Here is a 16,583-nt window from a genome sequence, read left to right as displayed (position 1 = left end):
CACTATAAAAAGCACCTTATCAACATGTCCCTCTACAGGACACCAGGCTCCGTTAATTCCACTGACATCCCCACAACAGTGCCTAGGGTAAATCAACTCTTCATGGTTTTCCAAAAGCCCCTCAGGATTGGGGCCTTCCAAATCTATAGGACAAGCTATGCCATAAAGCGGGTACTATAATCAAGAAGCCACCAGGTGATAGCATTTTACCAAGGGAACCCAAAACATGCCCCACTCTATTGGATTTAGTGCAGAGGTCTTCAAACCTGGCCCTTTTATGGCTCGTGGACTTCAACTCCCACAATTCCTCAGCCAGGCACGCAGACTGAGGAATTCTGGGAGTTGAGGTCCACAAGTCATAAAAGGGTCAAGTTTGAAGACCCCTGATTTAGTGTACGAAAGAGAAATATTTTGCATTGCAGTCATGCAATTGACCTTACCCCTTGTACTCTGAATTAAATTCAGAAGCATACTGGGACCCAGCACAGATAATCTGGCAGTAGTGTTTTACATGGGCCCTCCAATAATGCATGTGCTGCATCATTCCGGACTAACTAAAGGTTCTGAATGCTTTTTAAGGGTAACCCCATGTAGTGGGCACTGCAATAACCCAACTGTCAGGTGATTAGGGTATGAGTGACCATGACTAGTGTCTCCCAATCTAGTAATGAATGCAAGTGGAGCATAGGATACATTTGTGCAAAGGCCTACCTGGTCACAGCTTCCACCTGCTAAAGGCACTAGTGCAAAAAGATTCCAGATCAAGCACCATGTCTGAGGAAGTGTTAACCCATCCAAAATTAACAATGGAAGACCATTAAGATTCATGGCGGAACGGAAGGCTTAAAACCCACAGCTATTCAGTTTTGAACTAAAGAGATTCAAGTCCCAACTTGATCACAGAGTTCACTAAGTGACCCTGAGCAGTCATTTTTTCTCAGTTTAACCTAGCTCACCAGTTCATGCCATAGAAATAAAAATTACAGGTAGTCAAGTTACGAGTGTAATGGAGCCTGCACATTCCATTCATAACTCGAAAATTTGTGGAGTGAATCTCGTACCTTGCTCATTAAAAGGAAGGTGACTCGTTAAGTGCATATGAGGTATCTCAGGGTAGGAAAGGCCATGGGGGGGCCTAGTAATGGAACAGGCCCCCAAGGGCTCCTCGACTCACTGAGATACTTCATGCTTCCCCCTCCCTGCTTGCCGCACCAAACTCACTTACCTTGAAAAGATCTGTCTCCTCTCTGCTGCGGTTCCTGCTTTTGAGGGACAGGAGAGTCAATGAAAGCCATAATATTGCACAAGTTCAGGCACCGATCCTCTTTCACAGAGAATGGGTGCCTGAATTCTCGCGCTGTTTGCGGTGCCTACCTCCTGCTTCCCCCCAACTCCGGAGAAACGTGGCTGTTGCCCCAGGAACAGGAGGTTAGATCCAGCCCTCAGAAGGGTCTTCCTAGCTGCATGCAAAAGCCCCCCCGACCTTTGTTCTAGGCTACTTGGAGGAGGCCTCTAGGGAAAATAGGGTCACTTTCTCCCCCAGCACGGTGAGCTCCAGTAGGCTGGATGCAAACACTCACGCAAGATCACGAACTCCAGAAACTTCCATTCTTGGCACGAAAAACATTTCCAAGCCGAATCTCCTCTCCCTCAAAGGGAAAGAAACCACGGCAGAGAGGATTTTTGCAAGGTGAGTCTGGAGCGGCAGGAAGGGAGGGGGAAGCAGTTGTGAGAAGTGTGGGGGGGAATAAGGTGAATGTTGCAACATCACTGAAGTCGCTTGTAATATTGCAGACATTGTGCTGAAACATTCGTAATTTGGAGACTTGCTCATAAACAGTAGGGGGTGCTCATCACGTAACTTTGAACAAACATTAAGTTAATGCTCTTAACTTGGGGATTACCTGTATTACCTGTACAACCTTGAGCATCCAAGAGAAAAGTCAAGATATAAATGCAGTAGCAATAAATGTAGTAATAATTACTAATGGGTTTCTACAACAAAAATTCAGAGATCCAAAGCAGTAGACCTAAGGAGCTTTTGTTATGTTAAATGATCTACCTAAGGAGTAGGGACTTTGTAACAGTAGGCCCTATGTAGTTTTAAAACAAATTTCTTATTATTATTATTTGAATTATAGGTACAACAATGAAGAAATGCATGATCTATATTCTACTCTTTTGAACCAGTTGCAAATTACTATTTTGTTTCACAACTTCATATTATCTATAAGTTTTATTTTTCTGGATTATTAAAGATCTACACAGCCGGTGGTTTTGCTTCATAAATATGTGTTCCCAACATTCATTTACGTACAACTTTCTTTACTTGAAACAATCACCATCACCTAATTTGGTCTCCTACACAATCTTTCTACCCCTCCCTTTTCCACTGTTTATTGCCAATGCAATAAACATAAACTCCATAATTATTATACATTCTTACCATCATACTTTGCTAGAACTGCTTGGACATCAGCATAAGCCTGTAGCTCCAGAAGTGTTTCTAGGAGGTTTTCATGGATATTCAATACACTTAGGACAGGAAATTCTTTCATTAACTATAAACAAGGGGGAGGAAAATATTTTTACGGACAATTATAGTTTTGGTAAAAATGAGCGTAGAGTGAGAAATGTAGACAATACAAATTTGCAAGGTTTTTATTTAGTGCTAGAAGCTGAGAGGCAGAAAAGGGTAAGCAAAAGTTCTTTCCAACATGCAGCTATACCACATACAAGACCAATCAGTACAAGACCAAAAAAAGCTGTGATTTCATTTAACATAGCATTAAGTCACAAAAACCCAAGTCAGCTCTTAAAACAAGCAAAGTCATCTAATTGGAAAAGTCCTAGAGTGAAGATGACCTGAAATAAATCCAGATAACCCTTAACATCCAAATAAATCAAAGGTAGAAGCCACCATAATCCATAATTGTTTTTTAAAAATATTCATATGCAATAATGGTGTACAACATACTGTCAGTTCAAAAATTCATTTTCAAGTTGTGAAGACTGTAAGATGACAACAGTCATTTTGACTGTGGCAGATAGAAGCATAATAATTTCAAAAATTGTTATTTCAAATTACTTACATCTCTTTCATATACAGAACTGATTAATTTGGCCATCCTATTAATGTTTTGAGTTGAATTTACATGCCCTTACTATGCAAATTTAGACCATCATTATAATTATTTTTAATCACAATACACTACAGATATTCTTTCACCTAATACATCAAAACAACTGAAAATGAGAAAATGAAAAACACAGTATTTTTTTGAATTCTTCTGTGCAAATATCTTACTTACATCCCTCATCATTTTTGCTGCTTCTTTAATTCTTCCAAGCTTTCTTGCACACATAGCTAGTCTTCTTTTCACATAAACCAATACATTAGTATCTCTTCCTGAAAAGAGATTAATCAAATGGATCGTTGGCAAAAGTAACCATTGTCTGAGTTTTTATTTACATATGTACAGTATATTTTCTTATTTTGTCTAAATAAATATACTGACCATAAAAACATAAAATGCAGAGAATACAGTAAATATGACATTTTATTTTCATTTTTTTATACTCACTATATATGTAGTTCTAATAGAATACTTTTACATTGGGGGAAAAATATATTTTTATGCAGATTTTGCTATATAGAAAGATTGTTTTTTAAAAATAAAAGAGATATTATTCAATGATCTTGTCTAATATATATAAAATGGAAATAATTCCTTAGTAAGCTTAAGTACTATCAAGTTAATAACGTGTCCATTGGGACATACAGGTGAAACTCGAAAAATTAGAATATCGTGCAAAAGTTCATTTATTTCAGTAATCCAACTTAAAAGGGGAAACTAATATATGAGATAGACTCATTACATGCAAAGCAAGATAGTTCAAGCCGTGATTTGTCATAATTGTGTTGATTATGGCGTACAGCTCATGAAAACCCCAAATCCACAATCTCAGAAAATTAGTATATTACATGCAATCAATAAAACAAGGAGTGTACGTAGAACAATATCGGACCTCTGAAAAGTATAAGCATGCATATGTACTCAGTACTTGGTTTGGGCCCCTTTTGCAGCAATTACTGCCTCAATGCGGCGTGGCATGGAAGCTATCAGCCTGTGGCACTGCTGAGGTGTTATGGAAGACCAGGATGCTTCAATAGCGGCCTTTAGCTCTTCTGCATTGTTCGGTCTCATGTCTCTCATCTTTCTCTTGGCAATGCCCCATAGATTCTCTATGGGGTTCAGGTCAGGCGAGTTTGCTAGCCAATCAAGCACAGTAATCCCACGGTCATTGAACCAGGTTTTGGTGCTTTTGGCAGTGTGGGCAGGTGCCAAGTCCTGCTGGAAAATGAAGTCAGCATCCCCATAAAGCTCGTCTGTGGAAGGAAGCATGAAGTGCTCCAAAATCTCCTGGTAGACGGCTGCGTTGACCTTGGACTTAATGAAGCACAGTGGACCAACACCAGCAGATGACATGGCTCCCCAAATCAACACAGACTGTGGAAACTTCACACTGGACTTCAAGCATCTTGCAGTGTGTGCCTCTCCATTCTTCCTCCAGACTCTGGATCCTTGGTTTCCAAATGAGATGCAAAAGTTGCTTTCATCAGAAAAGAGGACTTTGGACCACTGAGCAACAGACCAGGTCTGTTTTTCTTTAGCCCAGGTAAGACGATTCTGACGTTGTTTGTTGTTCAGGAGCGGCTTGACAAGAGGAATACATTTGAAGCCCATGTCCAGGATCCGTCTGTGTGTGGTGGCTCTTGATGCACTGACTCCAGCCTCAGTCCACTCCTTGTGAAAGTCCCCAACACTTCTGAATGGCCTTTTCCTGACAATCCTCTCCAGGCTGCGGTCATCCCTGCTGCTTGTGCACCTTTTTCTTCCACACTTTTCCCTTCCACATAACTTTCCATTAATGTGCATTCATACAGCACTTTGGGAACATCCAACTTCTTTTGCAATTACCTTTTGAGGCTTTCCCTCCTTATGGAGGGTGTCAATGATGGTTTTCTGCACAACTGTCAGGTCAGCAGTCTTCCCTATGATTGTGATTCCTACTGAACCAGACTGAGAGACAATTTAAAGGCTCAGGAACCCTTTGCAGGTGTTATGGCTTAATTAGCTCATTAGAGTGGGACACTTTGAGCCTAGAATATTGCACCTTTTCACAATATTCTAATTTTCTGAGATTGTGGATTTGGGGTTTTCATGACCATCGCAATTATGACAAATCATGGCTTGAACTATTTTGCTTTGCATGTAATGAGTCTATCTCATATATTAGTTTCCCCTTTTAAGTTGCATTACTGAAATAAATGAACTTTTGCACGATATTCTAATTTTTCGAGTTTCACCTGTACACGATAAAGAGAATATTACATTCTCTGAAAGAAAAATGGAAGTCTAGAGGCATGTGAGATTCTAATCCAATATGAAATACAGCAAACCCAAAGGGTTCCTAAACCTGTTACTATGGAATCAGAAACTTGCTAACCACCTCTCATCCAAACAACAAATCATATTTGTTTCTCCATTGTAATAATAATTGAAGTCTGAGAACTTTTTATGACTTTTATTCCATGGCATAAAACATTAAGAAGAAGAGAAACAGAAACAGAAAAGGCTATAGTAATCTTGATCCCTTATTGGAAAAAAGTCAATAAGTACATACCATACTTAGACTAGTTAGCTAACTCTTTAATGATAGCGCTGGGGATAGGATAATGTACTATTAAAACCAAAATTGAGTTATTTCAATGAACTTTCCAGATTTACATGATGTTATAAATTAAGTACAGTAATGCAGGAATTTTTTGACAACTAATACAATAAGCTTTTAGTAAGAAAGCAAAAAATATTATGTTCAAAGAGTTTGTAAATGGTTAACTTCATTTCTACAAACTTGAAGTACTGAGAATAAAGAGTAAAAAAAAATACTGTCTTGTCCAGAACTGCTACAGATAATATAGTACAACAATCCTTTTATCTTCATGTCACAAAAAAGGGAAGAAACAAAAAAAATAAACTGTCATTTCGGTCCCATGATAAAAAGAGGAAAAATTAATGAAGCATTTACTTATGTGCTCTGGGCTACTCACAAAGACTTCCTTATAGAAATTAAAGCTCTGAGTGATAAATGTAACTATATATATGCTTTCATATGTGAAAGTACCTTTAGCACTGATATAAATTACTTACACTGTTATTATTCAATTAATGGAAGAACCTTTTTTGGCTGTTTCATTTCATGTAAGTGCTGCAATTTTAGTTGCAAACGGTAACATTTGGAACATAGGACTAAGGTTGAAATCTCATACAAAGGAGTAATTCCATTGCATTAAATTTGACCATAGGTAGTCAATAATGGTAATTCGGATCAAATGCTGCGGTAGTAAAGCACAACATCGTATGGCTGCATTACTTAACTATGGCAATCCTGGCAGTTCCTGCTGCCATCATTAAGTGAGACTCACAGGTTGTTAAATGAAGATCTCCTCGTAACTTCTTGCTGGCTTACAACAAGCAAAGACAACGTGATATTTGGCAGAAAGTTACAAGGAGATCCTGGACAGGAGTGACTGATGAGAGGGGGCAGGTAGGGCATGGAAACAGCTTCAACGGCCCACTACAAAGTCCCAGTTGTCCCAGCCCACAAAGCCCCAGCAGTCTAGCCTAACTATGTGGTACAAACCCCAGCTGCTTCTTCCCAAGGTCTTGCAAGGAAATCACTACATACAACCTCAAAGAGGTCTTGCATGGCCAGGAACTGCCTCACAAAGGGTCAGGCTGGGCATGCTTCATCAGCACCAAAAGCAAGACGACAGTGAAGGTCAACTGGGGATGGCAGAGCACAAGGTGACATGATCTGTAGAGTACAAGGGACCAGGGTGGGCTGCCAAGCCTTTGCATTTTGATCACATGACCAGAGCAGTGCTCGAATGGCCAAACTTTGAGAACCAGGTGTAAGAAACATTCATTCATCGCTTTTGTAACTTTGAATGTTTGCTAACAAAGAATCATTGAGGAAGATGTGATGGAATGCGCACCTGAAGTAGCAGAGGGGAATCTTTGCAGCTTTCCCAGGAAAAAGGCAATACATTTCAGAGAAAAACCCAAACTAACACACTGTGCAGTCCCAAGATGAATCGGAGAGGGGGGAAAAGTTCAGGGTAGCTACACCCTAGAATCTCTTAGGAAATATCTATTAGTATAGAGCTTTAGTTTGGCAAATAAACACTGAAGCAAATAAAACACTGGACTCAACTGGATTTCACTGTGTCGTCTTTGGGCTTGACAGATTATCTGTCAAATGGACATTCATAGGTTGCTCAATCAGATCAATTTTACTGCTTTTTGTTGCAGTAAAATTAAAATGCACAGTAATCAGTTCTAATCTATGATTTAGAATTTTGTGTTATATTGATTTTAACTCCTTATCATTTAAAAAGTATTAGTTTTTGTGTTAAGGATCACAGTGAGACCAATCTCAAATCCACCACTTTTAAACAATTTGTGCAACAATACTTACTAAGCTGTGCTTCATGGTGTGGATTTTGTGAACTGCTATGCTGAGACTTTTTATAAACCGTTTCTCCTGCCCTCAAAGCTTGTTTAAAGTATTTTTCAGCTTCTAAAATAGTTGTTGCTTCTTCCTCAGCCAGAAGAATGTATGCTGTGGCACAGCTGAAAGGGAAGGGGAAAATTTTGTAAGCTGCCCAGAGTCACTTGTGCAGTGAGATGGATGGTATATGAATTTAATAAACAATGAAATATTGTGTTTAAATAAAAACTAGCTTAGGATTTATTTTGAATATTATTATTATTGGATATTATAATAACAGCAATTAAGGTTTGCTGAATAGGAAGCTTATAGTAAGTCTGAGTAAGGCATGTGCTTTCCTAGTTCACTCACTGAAGGCAACATAGCCAAGAAACACATATTTACTTCCACTGTACTTTTTCTTTTTAAGAACTAAACCACAGAAACAGATCTAGTATCTTCACATTATCGATTCATACTTCATTCATACGCCAGTCCTATGGAACCAGCTCCCCCCTGAGCTTCGGATGGCCCAAAATCTCCAGTCCTTTCGCCGCGGCCTCAAAACACTCCTTTTCCACCTGGCTGACCTGGACTGACAGGCATTTTAATTATATTTACAATTTTTAATTTATTTTTAATTTTAATTTTAATTTATTGCACAGATGATTTTAATTTTATTTTTATCTTAATTTCTGTACTTATTATATGTTTTGTTGTTAGCCGCCCTGAGTCCTTCGGGAGATAGGGCGGGATATAAATCCCAATAATAATAATAATAATAATAATAATAATAATAATAATAATAATAATAATAATAATAATAATAATAATAATAATAATAATAATAATAATAATGAAGAGTTCAGCCTCTAAAAAATAACATGGGGCAACTTTCAAGAAATTAGAATGGTTATTACACATATCACTTACCGGTAAGTCTGCTAATAATATGAATAGGTAATATAAAATTATATTTATGCTTTAAATTTAAAATGTAATTCTAAAATTCAGAATTTTAATTCATATAATTTTTTTAGACCATGCGTGTCCCAACTTCTTCACTTGCCTGGGCCACACTGAGTAAAGAGGTGCTGTCCTGGGCTGCATATAAAGTATATAATATTTAACATATATAAATAACAAGCTTCCTTTATTTTTGTACATTTTATTATATCTTGTGGGGCCACATTAATAGCTCTCCAGGCCACATACACATGTGGCCTTCGCCCATGGTTTGGACACACCTGGTTTAGACTGAGCATGCAAACTTACTCATTATTTAATTCTAAAGCTTGATACGCTGCTTTGATTCGGGCCTGAGGATTCCTTTCCCGCCATGCCTTCTGCATAACTAAACAGAATTTATGTAAAAATTTGTTAAATATTCATGCAAGAAACACATTTCAGAAAAGTAAAACTAACTTTATGACAATGCTACACATTTCTGTGAAAATTAATGTCCAATGAATTTTATGTGTTTTGTAACAAGAAAACGTTTAAAAAGTGATTTACAAAAATATACAAAAGCAATTACATTCCTCATATACACACATATTTTTTAACAAATGAACCTAATTATTTCGTTCTTCCTGCCAATAGCAATAAGCACTTAGACTTATGTACCACTTCAATAGTGGTTTACAGCCCTCTCTAAGAGGTTTACAAAATCAGCATAGTGCCCCCAACAATCTGGGTCCTCATTTTACCGACCTCGGAAGGATGGAAGGCTGAGTCAACCTTGAGATGGTAAGGATCAAACTGCTGGCAATCGGCAGTCAGCCTGCAATATTGCATTCTAATCACTGCGCCACCAAGGGAGGAAGTTTGCACTAGGTGACTTGAATTTGTTTCTTTCTCTTGATTTGCACTGAGCTTATTTAGCTATTATATCAGAGTACTTTGCTGAGGATCTCGCTCACTTGTAAAAAAGGAAGAGAGATTTTCAGTATAGTACTCTGATATAATAGCTAAATTCATTTAAAAAAAACAAAAAACAAATCTCTAATTTGAAAAAGGTTATAAGCAAAGATTGTAACTTGAAAAAAATAGCTACACCTGCCCTAATCATAAAAAATCATGGTAAAATCAACTCTACTATGATCCATGGGGCTAACTGCAAGACAAATAAATGCAAGATTGCAGTCTGAATAACTAATCGCCCTTAATTTTGGCAAGAACATTAAAAAATCCATTTATGGTTCTTTTGGAAACAAGAATGCAAATGTCCAACAAGAATAATGTGAAAAATGCTGAAACAACTTTTTGGAAGCAAAAAGTTAGCTTTGGCTTGCTGAGTGAGATAATAGACTACATTAATATTAACCTGCTCTTCTAGCAATGGGCATTATCACTAGAGTAACACAGACAGTAATTTGTGATGGATAGATGAATTGGAAAGCATTAATTCATTAATTGCCAAAAATTTGGTGTACAACACTGAGTGCCTTTAAAAAAAAAAGGTATAGGTAATAAATAACTCCCAGAGAGAGATAGCATGATCAGAAGTTGTAAAATCTCAGGCTCATTTTTTAAAAGACCTTTGTAAATAAGTACAATTTTTCATTCTTTACTATTTCGAATCTACAAACTTTACAAGAGTATTCTATCTTACAGAAAAGTAACTTCATTTAATTCAGATAGAGAACAAGCCCTAAAAAGAAATTTGCCCAGTTTGAGTTTAAAATCATTTTTCATTTATTTTATTGACATAAATCAATGAACAAATGCCAAAGCTTCAGGAAATGACTGTGTTACAGTTGAGATGCTGAAAGCTGGTGGTCACAATTTACACAAGATACTAGGAAAACTATACTTGACATGCCTCAGAGAAGAAAAAATACCCAATGCATAGAAAAATGTTGAAGTAATTCATACATAAGCAAGTATAATTTGGCTTAAAAATAAACCTGAAAAGGAGCCAGGTTATGTTTAATAAATTCACCAAAGAATTTTTTTTATATCTGGAGAATAACTAGATATACTAGACTACATATACATATACCTTGGCCAACGGATCTCAATGGAAGGAGATACAATAAAGGAAATTGAACGGCATGTTAAATGTGGTTGGCAGGCATTCAGCAAGTTAAGCATAATTTTCAAGAACATCTCTCTATGGTTGAAAAGTTTTCAATCAGTGTATGCCACCTGCTCTAACATATGCCAGTGAAATATTGACACTAACCTCACAAGTGATACAAAAGCTAAAAAGGTAAAGTGCTAGTCGTTTCCAACCCTAGGGGACGGTGCTCATCTCCGTTTCAAAGCCGAAGAGCCAGCGCTTGTTCAAGGACGTCTCCGTGGTCATGTGGCCAGCATGACTGGACACCAAAAGCACACAGAATGCTGTTACCTTCCCACCGTAGTGGTCCCTATTTTTCTACTTGCATTTTTACGTGCTTTCGAACTGCTAGGTTGGCAGAAGCTAGGACGAGTAACAGGCGCTCACTCTGTTATGCGGCACTCGGGATTTGACCCGCCGACCTTCTGATCGAAAAGCTCAGTGTCTTAACCTACTGAGCCACCACGTCCCTGATACAAAAGCTACGAGTGGTGTAAAGAGCCATGGAAAGATACATGCTCTGCATTACAAGACAAGATAGAAAGAGCTGCACATGATTTGGATAACAAATGAAAGTATATGATATCATCGAGACTACAATAATTGAAATGGAAATAGTCGCATAGCAAGAACTGATGGCAGGTGGACCAAGACAGTCATAGAATGGATCCTACTTGATAAAAAGCATCCACGAAAGAGACCTAAAACAAAATGATCAATGACATCAGCAAGTATCGCCTTCATCCTGCAGTAGATAATGACCAAAATGATGATGATCTGCATATAAAATATGAGTCTCCAGTCATCTCATCCAGACTGCCCCAGTTATAAAATGGAAGTTTGCACCAATGGGAAAAAATGAAGACTACATTTTAATATTCAATAGACAGTAATAGAAGAGCTGCTTCTTAGGTTTTCCCTTCATATGCTTACACTACATCTATGGATGGAGCACAAGACTATGAGAAGAATAACAGTTTCAACAATAAAAATATATCCTTATTTACATTTTTTCTTCTTTCACAAAGAAAAATAAATTATACCTGCATCTGAAGGTCTAAGAGAGTCTGTTTCACAGGTAAAAAAACTCTGATGATCCTGAGCAGATAAGTTCATATCATAATATGTTAGTGGCTCCTTTCCTGTCACCCATGTATATCTTCAAGAGAAAAAAATGAGCACCATTAATTCCATAATTCTATGTATATCTGTTCAGAACTAGTTTCTTTCTAAATGAAAGTAATTTTAAAATTTTCTTTAATGTCATCTAGTCAATCCTGAGCCTAGACAGCTACATGGAATAATCCGTACAGTTTTCTTAGCATTTGGTTTATTATTTATTTACCACGTTGTCTTTTTCTTAGGGCTAAGAATGTGAATGGCCCAATATCACTGCACTGTCTTTGTGTCTAAGGACTAGACTTCCCAATCTCCCATTTTCTACTAGTGTCATTCACCCCAATACTAATTGGGTCCTCAAGCCTATATTACACTTCAGCCTTAAGGAAATAGTAACACAAGAAGCAGAAACCTAAGAAGTATATTTAACTAAATAGCTTGGTTTTTTTTCCCTGTGCAGCATAACCCAGATTGAATAAATAGTAGCCTAAGAAAGAATAAGTGTCTTTATCATAAATTTCCAAACAGACTGGGATCTGAGAATAGTACACTGGAATTCATGATAACAATTATTTTTATAATATTCTGAAAATGATAAATTCATGGTATCCAAACAATTATTTCCACAAAAAATGAGGAAAATAATTATCTGCATGTGATTACCTATTGTTTAAACAAATAAGGTGTAAAATAAATAGAATTGTTGGGTACCTGTTATATTCTGCTCCTCTAAAGAGATTGAGTGGATTTCTCCATACTTTGCACTCTGTTTTAGAAAAAGATAATTTAGTCTTAAAATTAATCTAGAACTACCCTTACTTAATAAAGCTATCTTTCTAAAACCTGAGTGTGGGAAATCACTAAATCTAAACTGGGTCGATAGAACTTGTCCTTCAAATTGAGCCTTTGAGTCAATCTTGAGACCTGGCCACTGCCTGGATAAGTCCATATTGTCACTGCAGGGTTTTTTTCAGTTCGTCCGAAAAGTTCATTTCTAATTGTACATCTCTTTCTGCTCTGCACCTGTGTTGATAACTTATCTGGTAACCATAGTGAATGTCATGTGGTCTAGCCATGTTACGATTTAGCTTTGCTATATGAGCAAGCGTAAAAAAGTTTTTCTAGTTTATGTCTTCACCTTTTTCTTTTACTGTCTGATGGGATAGAATGTGGTCGGTTAGCTTTCTTTGTTTATATATATTTTTCTTCTTTAATTAAAGGTTTTTAATAGAATATGCGTCGGGTTTTGTTTTCCTTCACCCACACACATCATGCATCATCTGGAGCACGGTCCGTCACCCTCTGACAGGCAGAATTATGCCTTGACACATATGTTTTTTCTTGGCAGTATTTGTAAATCACAAATCATATGGTTTGGCAATTAACAGATTTTTCAGGATTCCAAATACTGTCCAATCAAAAACTTTTCCATTTCTTTTTCATGCCTCTTATGTAGGTATGTCCCTTTAAAAAATCACTTAAATAACTTAAATATATAGGCTAGTTATTAAGTACATTTAATAATAACAAAACAATAACAACAAAACAACAATAATAAAGTTGGAAAGGACCTTGGAGGTCATCTAGTTCAATCCCCTGCTCAGGCAGGAAACCCTATACCATTTCAGACAAGTGGCTGGCCAGTCTCTTCTTAAAAACTTCCAGTGCTGGAGCATTCACCACTTCTGGAGGCAGGTTGTTCCACTGGTTAATTTTTCTAACTGTCAGGAAATTTCTCCTTAGTTCTAGGTTGCTTCTCTCTTTGGTTAGTTTCCATCCATTGCTTCTTGTTCTGTCTTTAGGTGCTTTGGAGAATAGCTTGACTCCCTCTTCTTTGTGGCAGCCCCTGAGATATTGGAACACTGCTATCATTTATAGAATCCTAGTCTTAGAAACAATCACCTGAGAGATTTTGTCTGTTCATTTCATTTTCTCCACTAGCAGCAGAAAAATTTGCCTGTCCAGAACTAGCATTCTCTGCCCCTCCAATGAGTGGTCGCAAATGACTCACAGAAACCTGTTCGATAAAAGACATGCCATATTTTCTGAAGTACCACCATTCAAATATCTGGAACAAGAAACAGAAAAATATGTGGGATGTAATTATTATGACAGGTTGCACAAAGAGAGAGATATTTAAACTGGACGTGGCATTTTTATTGAGTTATTATGTTTTTATCCTGCCTTTTCATTTACCCTTCAACAGAAAAAACCTGACCATTTCCTCAGAGTTAACCAGACATAAAAACAGAATACAATATCTCAAAACTTTTCTTTTCATTTCAGAAATAAAATATATTTAATAGTTGGTTTCATTTTCCAGTTCACAAAATGAGCCTCAGCATATGAGATATACATAATCTAAACAAATAATTGTTCTGAGTAAATCACAAGCCATTTAACTTGCAGAATTCCTCACAGATGAGTTTTATAATTTTATAAATCTTTTTCTTGCCAGACTACATTTTTTATTCTATCAAATAGCACCATCTGGAGTTCAGCTAGAATATGAGATGCACTGTGTTTTCAATTTAGCACTAGCATATTTTGCATAAAATCTAATTTTAAAAATTTACAGCTTTGATGAAATGATACATCAAATTATATTAGGCATGTTCTCCATCGTCCAAGTGTTGTAAACATTTTAAAAGACACCTAACTCCTTCTTGATTGCTATAAACCGCCCTGAGTCCCTCGGGAAAAGGGCGGTATATAAATCAAAATAAATAAATAAATAAATAAATAAATATACATAAATATAACAAGTTTTTAAAATTATTTTCTCTGCTTAGAACAGAAATGTAACAATAGCTGGGGCAAGCATAGTTTTAATCCTCAAAGCAAGCCAGGAACCAAGTTTTTAATTGCGGTTCAATGAACATAGGATTGCTTCTAGCTTTAGCCAATTGAAACTGATGGGATCCAGACAAGATTAACTTAAGGCAGATTCATATAAATGAGTGCGTTTCAAGTATGACAACAACTGAAACTAACCTCTGGGTATAATGATGAGGTAAATAAAACCAGTCTTATATGAATATGTAAAGCATTCCTCTAATACTCAGTTTGCTTCCAGTGTTTTCAAGACCTATGAACTCAAGCAACAATGTAGCTCACTTCTACTATATTTCTTGATTAGTTAAGGAACACAGAAATGCAGAAAAATACTTACAAATATCAGACCAGATATCAAAGATGACGTTCCCGTAAGTGCAACATAGAATTTTGGAGTCAATGTGCTCAAGAAAACAGTCACTGCCAATGAAAAGGTAAGTCTTGTCAGTTAACAAACTTGGGTTTCACAAACTTCAGGCGAATAAAATGATGAATATATTGATCAAGGCCAGCGGTCTTGTTCATACATATTACAATATAAACCATGGCTAAAGCAACCAAACTGTCTGGATTCACTCACACATGAGGCTAAAACCTTACAAATCACAATATGGCATAACTTCCTGTATTCTCCCAGCCAGTGTTAAGAATTAATAGCAAGTTGCTCTATTTTGAGAAATTCAATAGTTTAAAATAAACAGCTGAAAACACCCTGTAATGTTTTAGTGAATAGACTCAGGCCCTTATCTAGGTAAGATTTAAATCCAAAAACCCTTGAGAGTTATAATAAATGAAAAGTGTAATCATAAAGCAATGGAACAATAGAATAAGCAATGAAAAAGAAAACACTGATATAGTGATATGAGAATAAAAGATGTGGAGATGAGAAGGCAGAGAGCGAGGGGGAAGGTCAATACGCCACATCCAGTGTGGAACTCCCTCAGTCCAAAAGGCACAGCTGAAGAGTCAGGTCTTCAGGCTCTTTTACAGAAAGATATTATGCAAATCTAGCCAACTGTAATTCAATAAACAATGCTTAAATGATCCATGACTTACTACCTATTTTCTAAGTATGTTCTTTTGCAAGGACACCCCCCACCCCCGGTAGGCTCCCCTATCCCTGCCACCTTATTTCCTTTGCTCCCACAGAGCTGCTTTACAACTCCGGCGCGACCGTCCCCTTACCTGCCACTAAGTTGTCCCGCAGCCGAAGCGGGCCCCTTAAGAAATAAAGAAGACCCAGCGCCGCCAGGAAGCCAAACGACCGCGCCCAGGGCCCCGCAGCCAGCCTCAACCGCTCCCATCGCCGAGGACCGGGCCCAGGGCCAGGGGACTGGGAGAGAGTCGGCGCGGCATCCTCACTCCCAGGATTACTCTCCGCCATGACTCCCGCCCTCGGCTTGCTGAGGCCTGGCTGGCTGAAGGAGGCAGGAGGGCGGGATCAACCAGGCGCGCCGCCGCGGCCGCTTCGCCCCGTTTAATGGAAGCCGGCGCTCGCAGCAGGTGGGTGGGTGGGGAAGCCGGATAGGCTCCCTCGCCGGCTCCCTGTACTCTTCCCTCGTTCGAATTCGCTTTCAGACAGGCAGCTCTCCTGCTGGCTTTACCGAGATTGCCATCCCGCTCGCGCTGTAGCTACAGGGAAGCCCTTTTGAACAAAGCTATATCTTGCCCAGTATATGCGGATATATTGGAGCTATCTGTTTTTCTGAGAAGAAATCGGGACTAACATACTTGGTTGAGCACAAGGTTTATTGTTTGCGCGTAAAGACGGGCGTTTGGAGAGAAATAAAAGAAAAGGAAAACACTCTCATGTGAAACGCTGCCTTGCAATTGGACCAGTGTGGTTCGATGCAGTTATCCTGCAGGGATTTGCTGAGCAAACACCGGGATTGGGGCCGGGGAGGCGGCATTAATGAGCGAAGGTGTAGGATAGCATCCACGTTTCAAAAGTGGTTCTTTCAAACGGCCCTTTCAGGCGCCAAGCAGGCCTGTACGGCAAGCAGCGGCC

General features: G+C 38.1%; 1 protein-coding gene across 1 annotated transcript in view; it reads right to left on the bottom strand.

Moving 5' to 3' along the window:
• ST7L (suppression of tumorigenicity 7 like) overlaps window positions 1-16,117 on the bottom strand; it is a 48,045-nt gene extending 31,928 nt beyond the window's left edge. Inside the window, exons 1-9 of the mRNA XM_081322182.1 lie at window positions 15,761-16,117; window positions 14,913-14,995; window positions 13,643-13,808; window positions 12,452-12,506; window positions 11,665-11,780; window positions 8,833-8,911; window positions 7,546-7,700; window positions 3,312-3,409; window positions 2,447-2,561 (exon numbers count right to left, since the gene is read on the bottom strand). Coding sequence (XP_081178308.1) covers window positions 2,447-2,561; window positions 3,312-3,409; window positions 7,546-7,700; window positions 8,833-8,911; window positions 11,665-11,780; window positions 12,452-12,506; window positions 13,643-13,808; window positions 14,913-14,995; window positions 15,761-15,959 — 1,066 coding nt within the window. The 5' untranslated portion in view covers window positions 15,960-16,117. The remainder of the gene's footprint in view (window positions 1-2,446; window positions 2,562-3,311; window positions 3,410-7,545; window positions 7,701-8,832; window positions 8,912-11,664; window positions 11,781-12,451; window positions 12,507-13,642; window positions 13,809-14,912; window positions 14,996-15,760) is intronic.
• Between the last annotated feature and the right edge of the window lie 466 nt (window positions 16,118-16,583).

The sequence above is a fragment of the Vipera berus genome (assembly GCF_964194415.1).
Source record: "Vipera berus genome assembly, chromosome: 3".
NCBI classification, from domain to species: domain Eukaryota; kingdom Metazoa; phylum Chordata; class Lepidosauria; order Squamata; family Viperidae; genus Vipera; species Vipera berus.
Note: the sequence above shows the minus strand (reverse complement) of the source record. Positions and strands in the feature narration are given on the sequence as shown.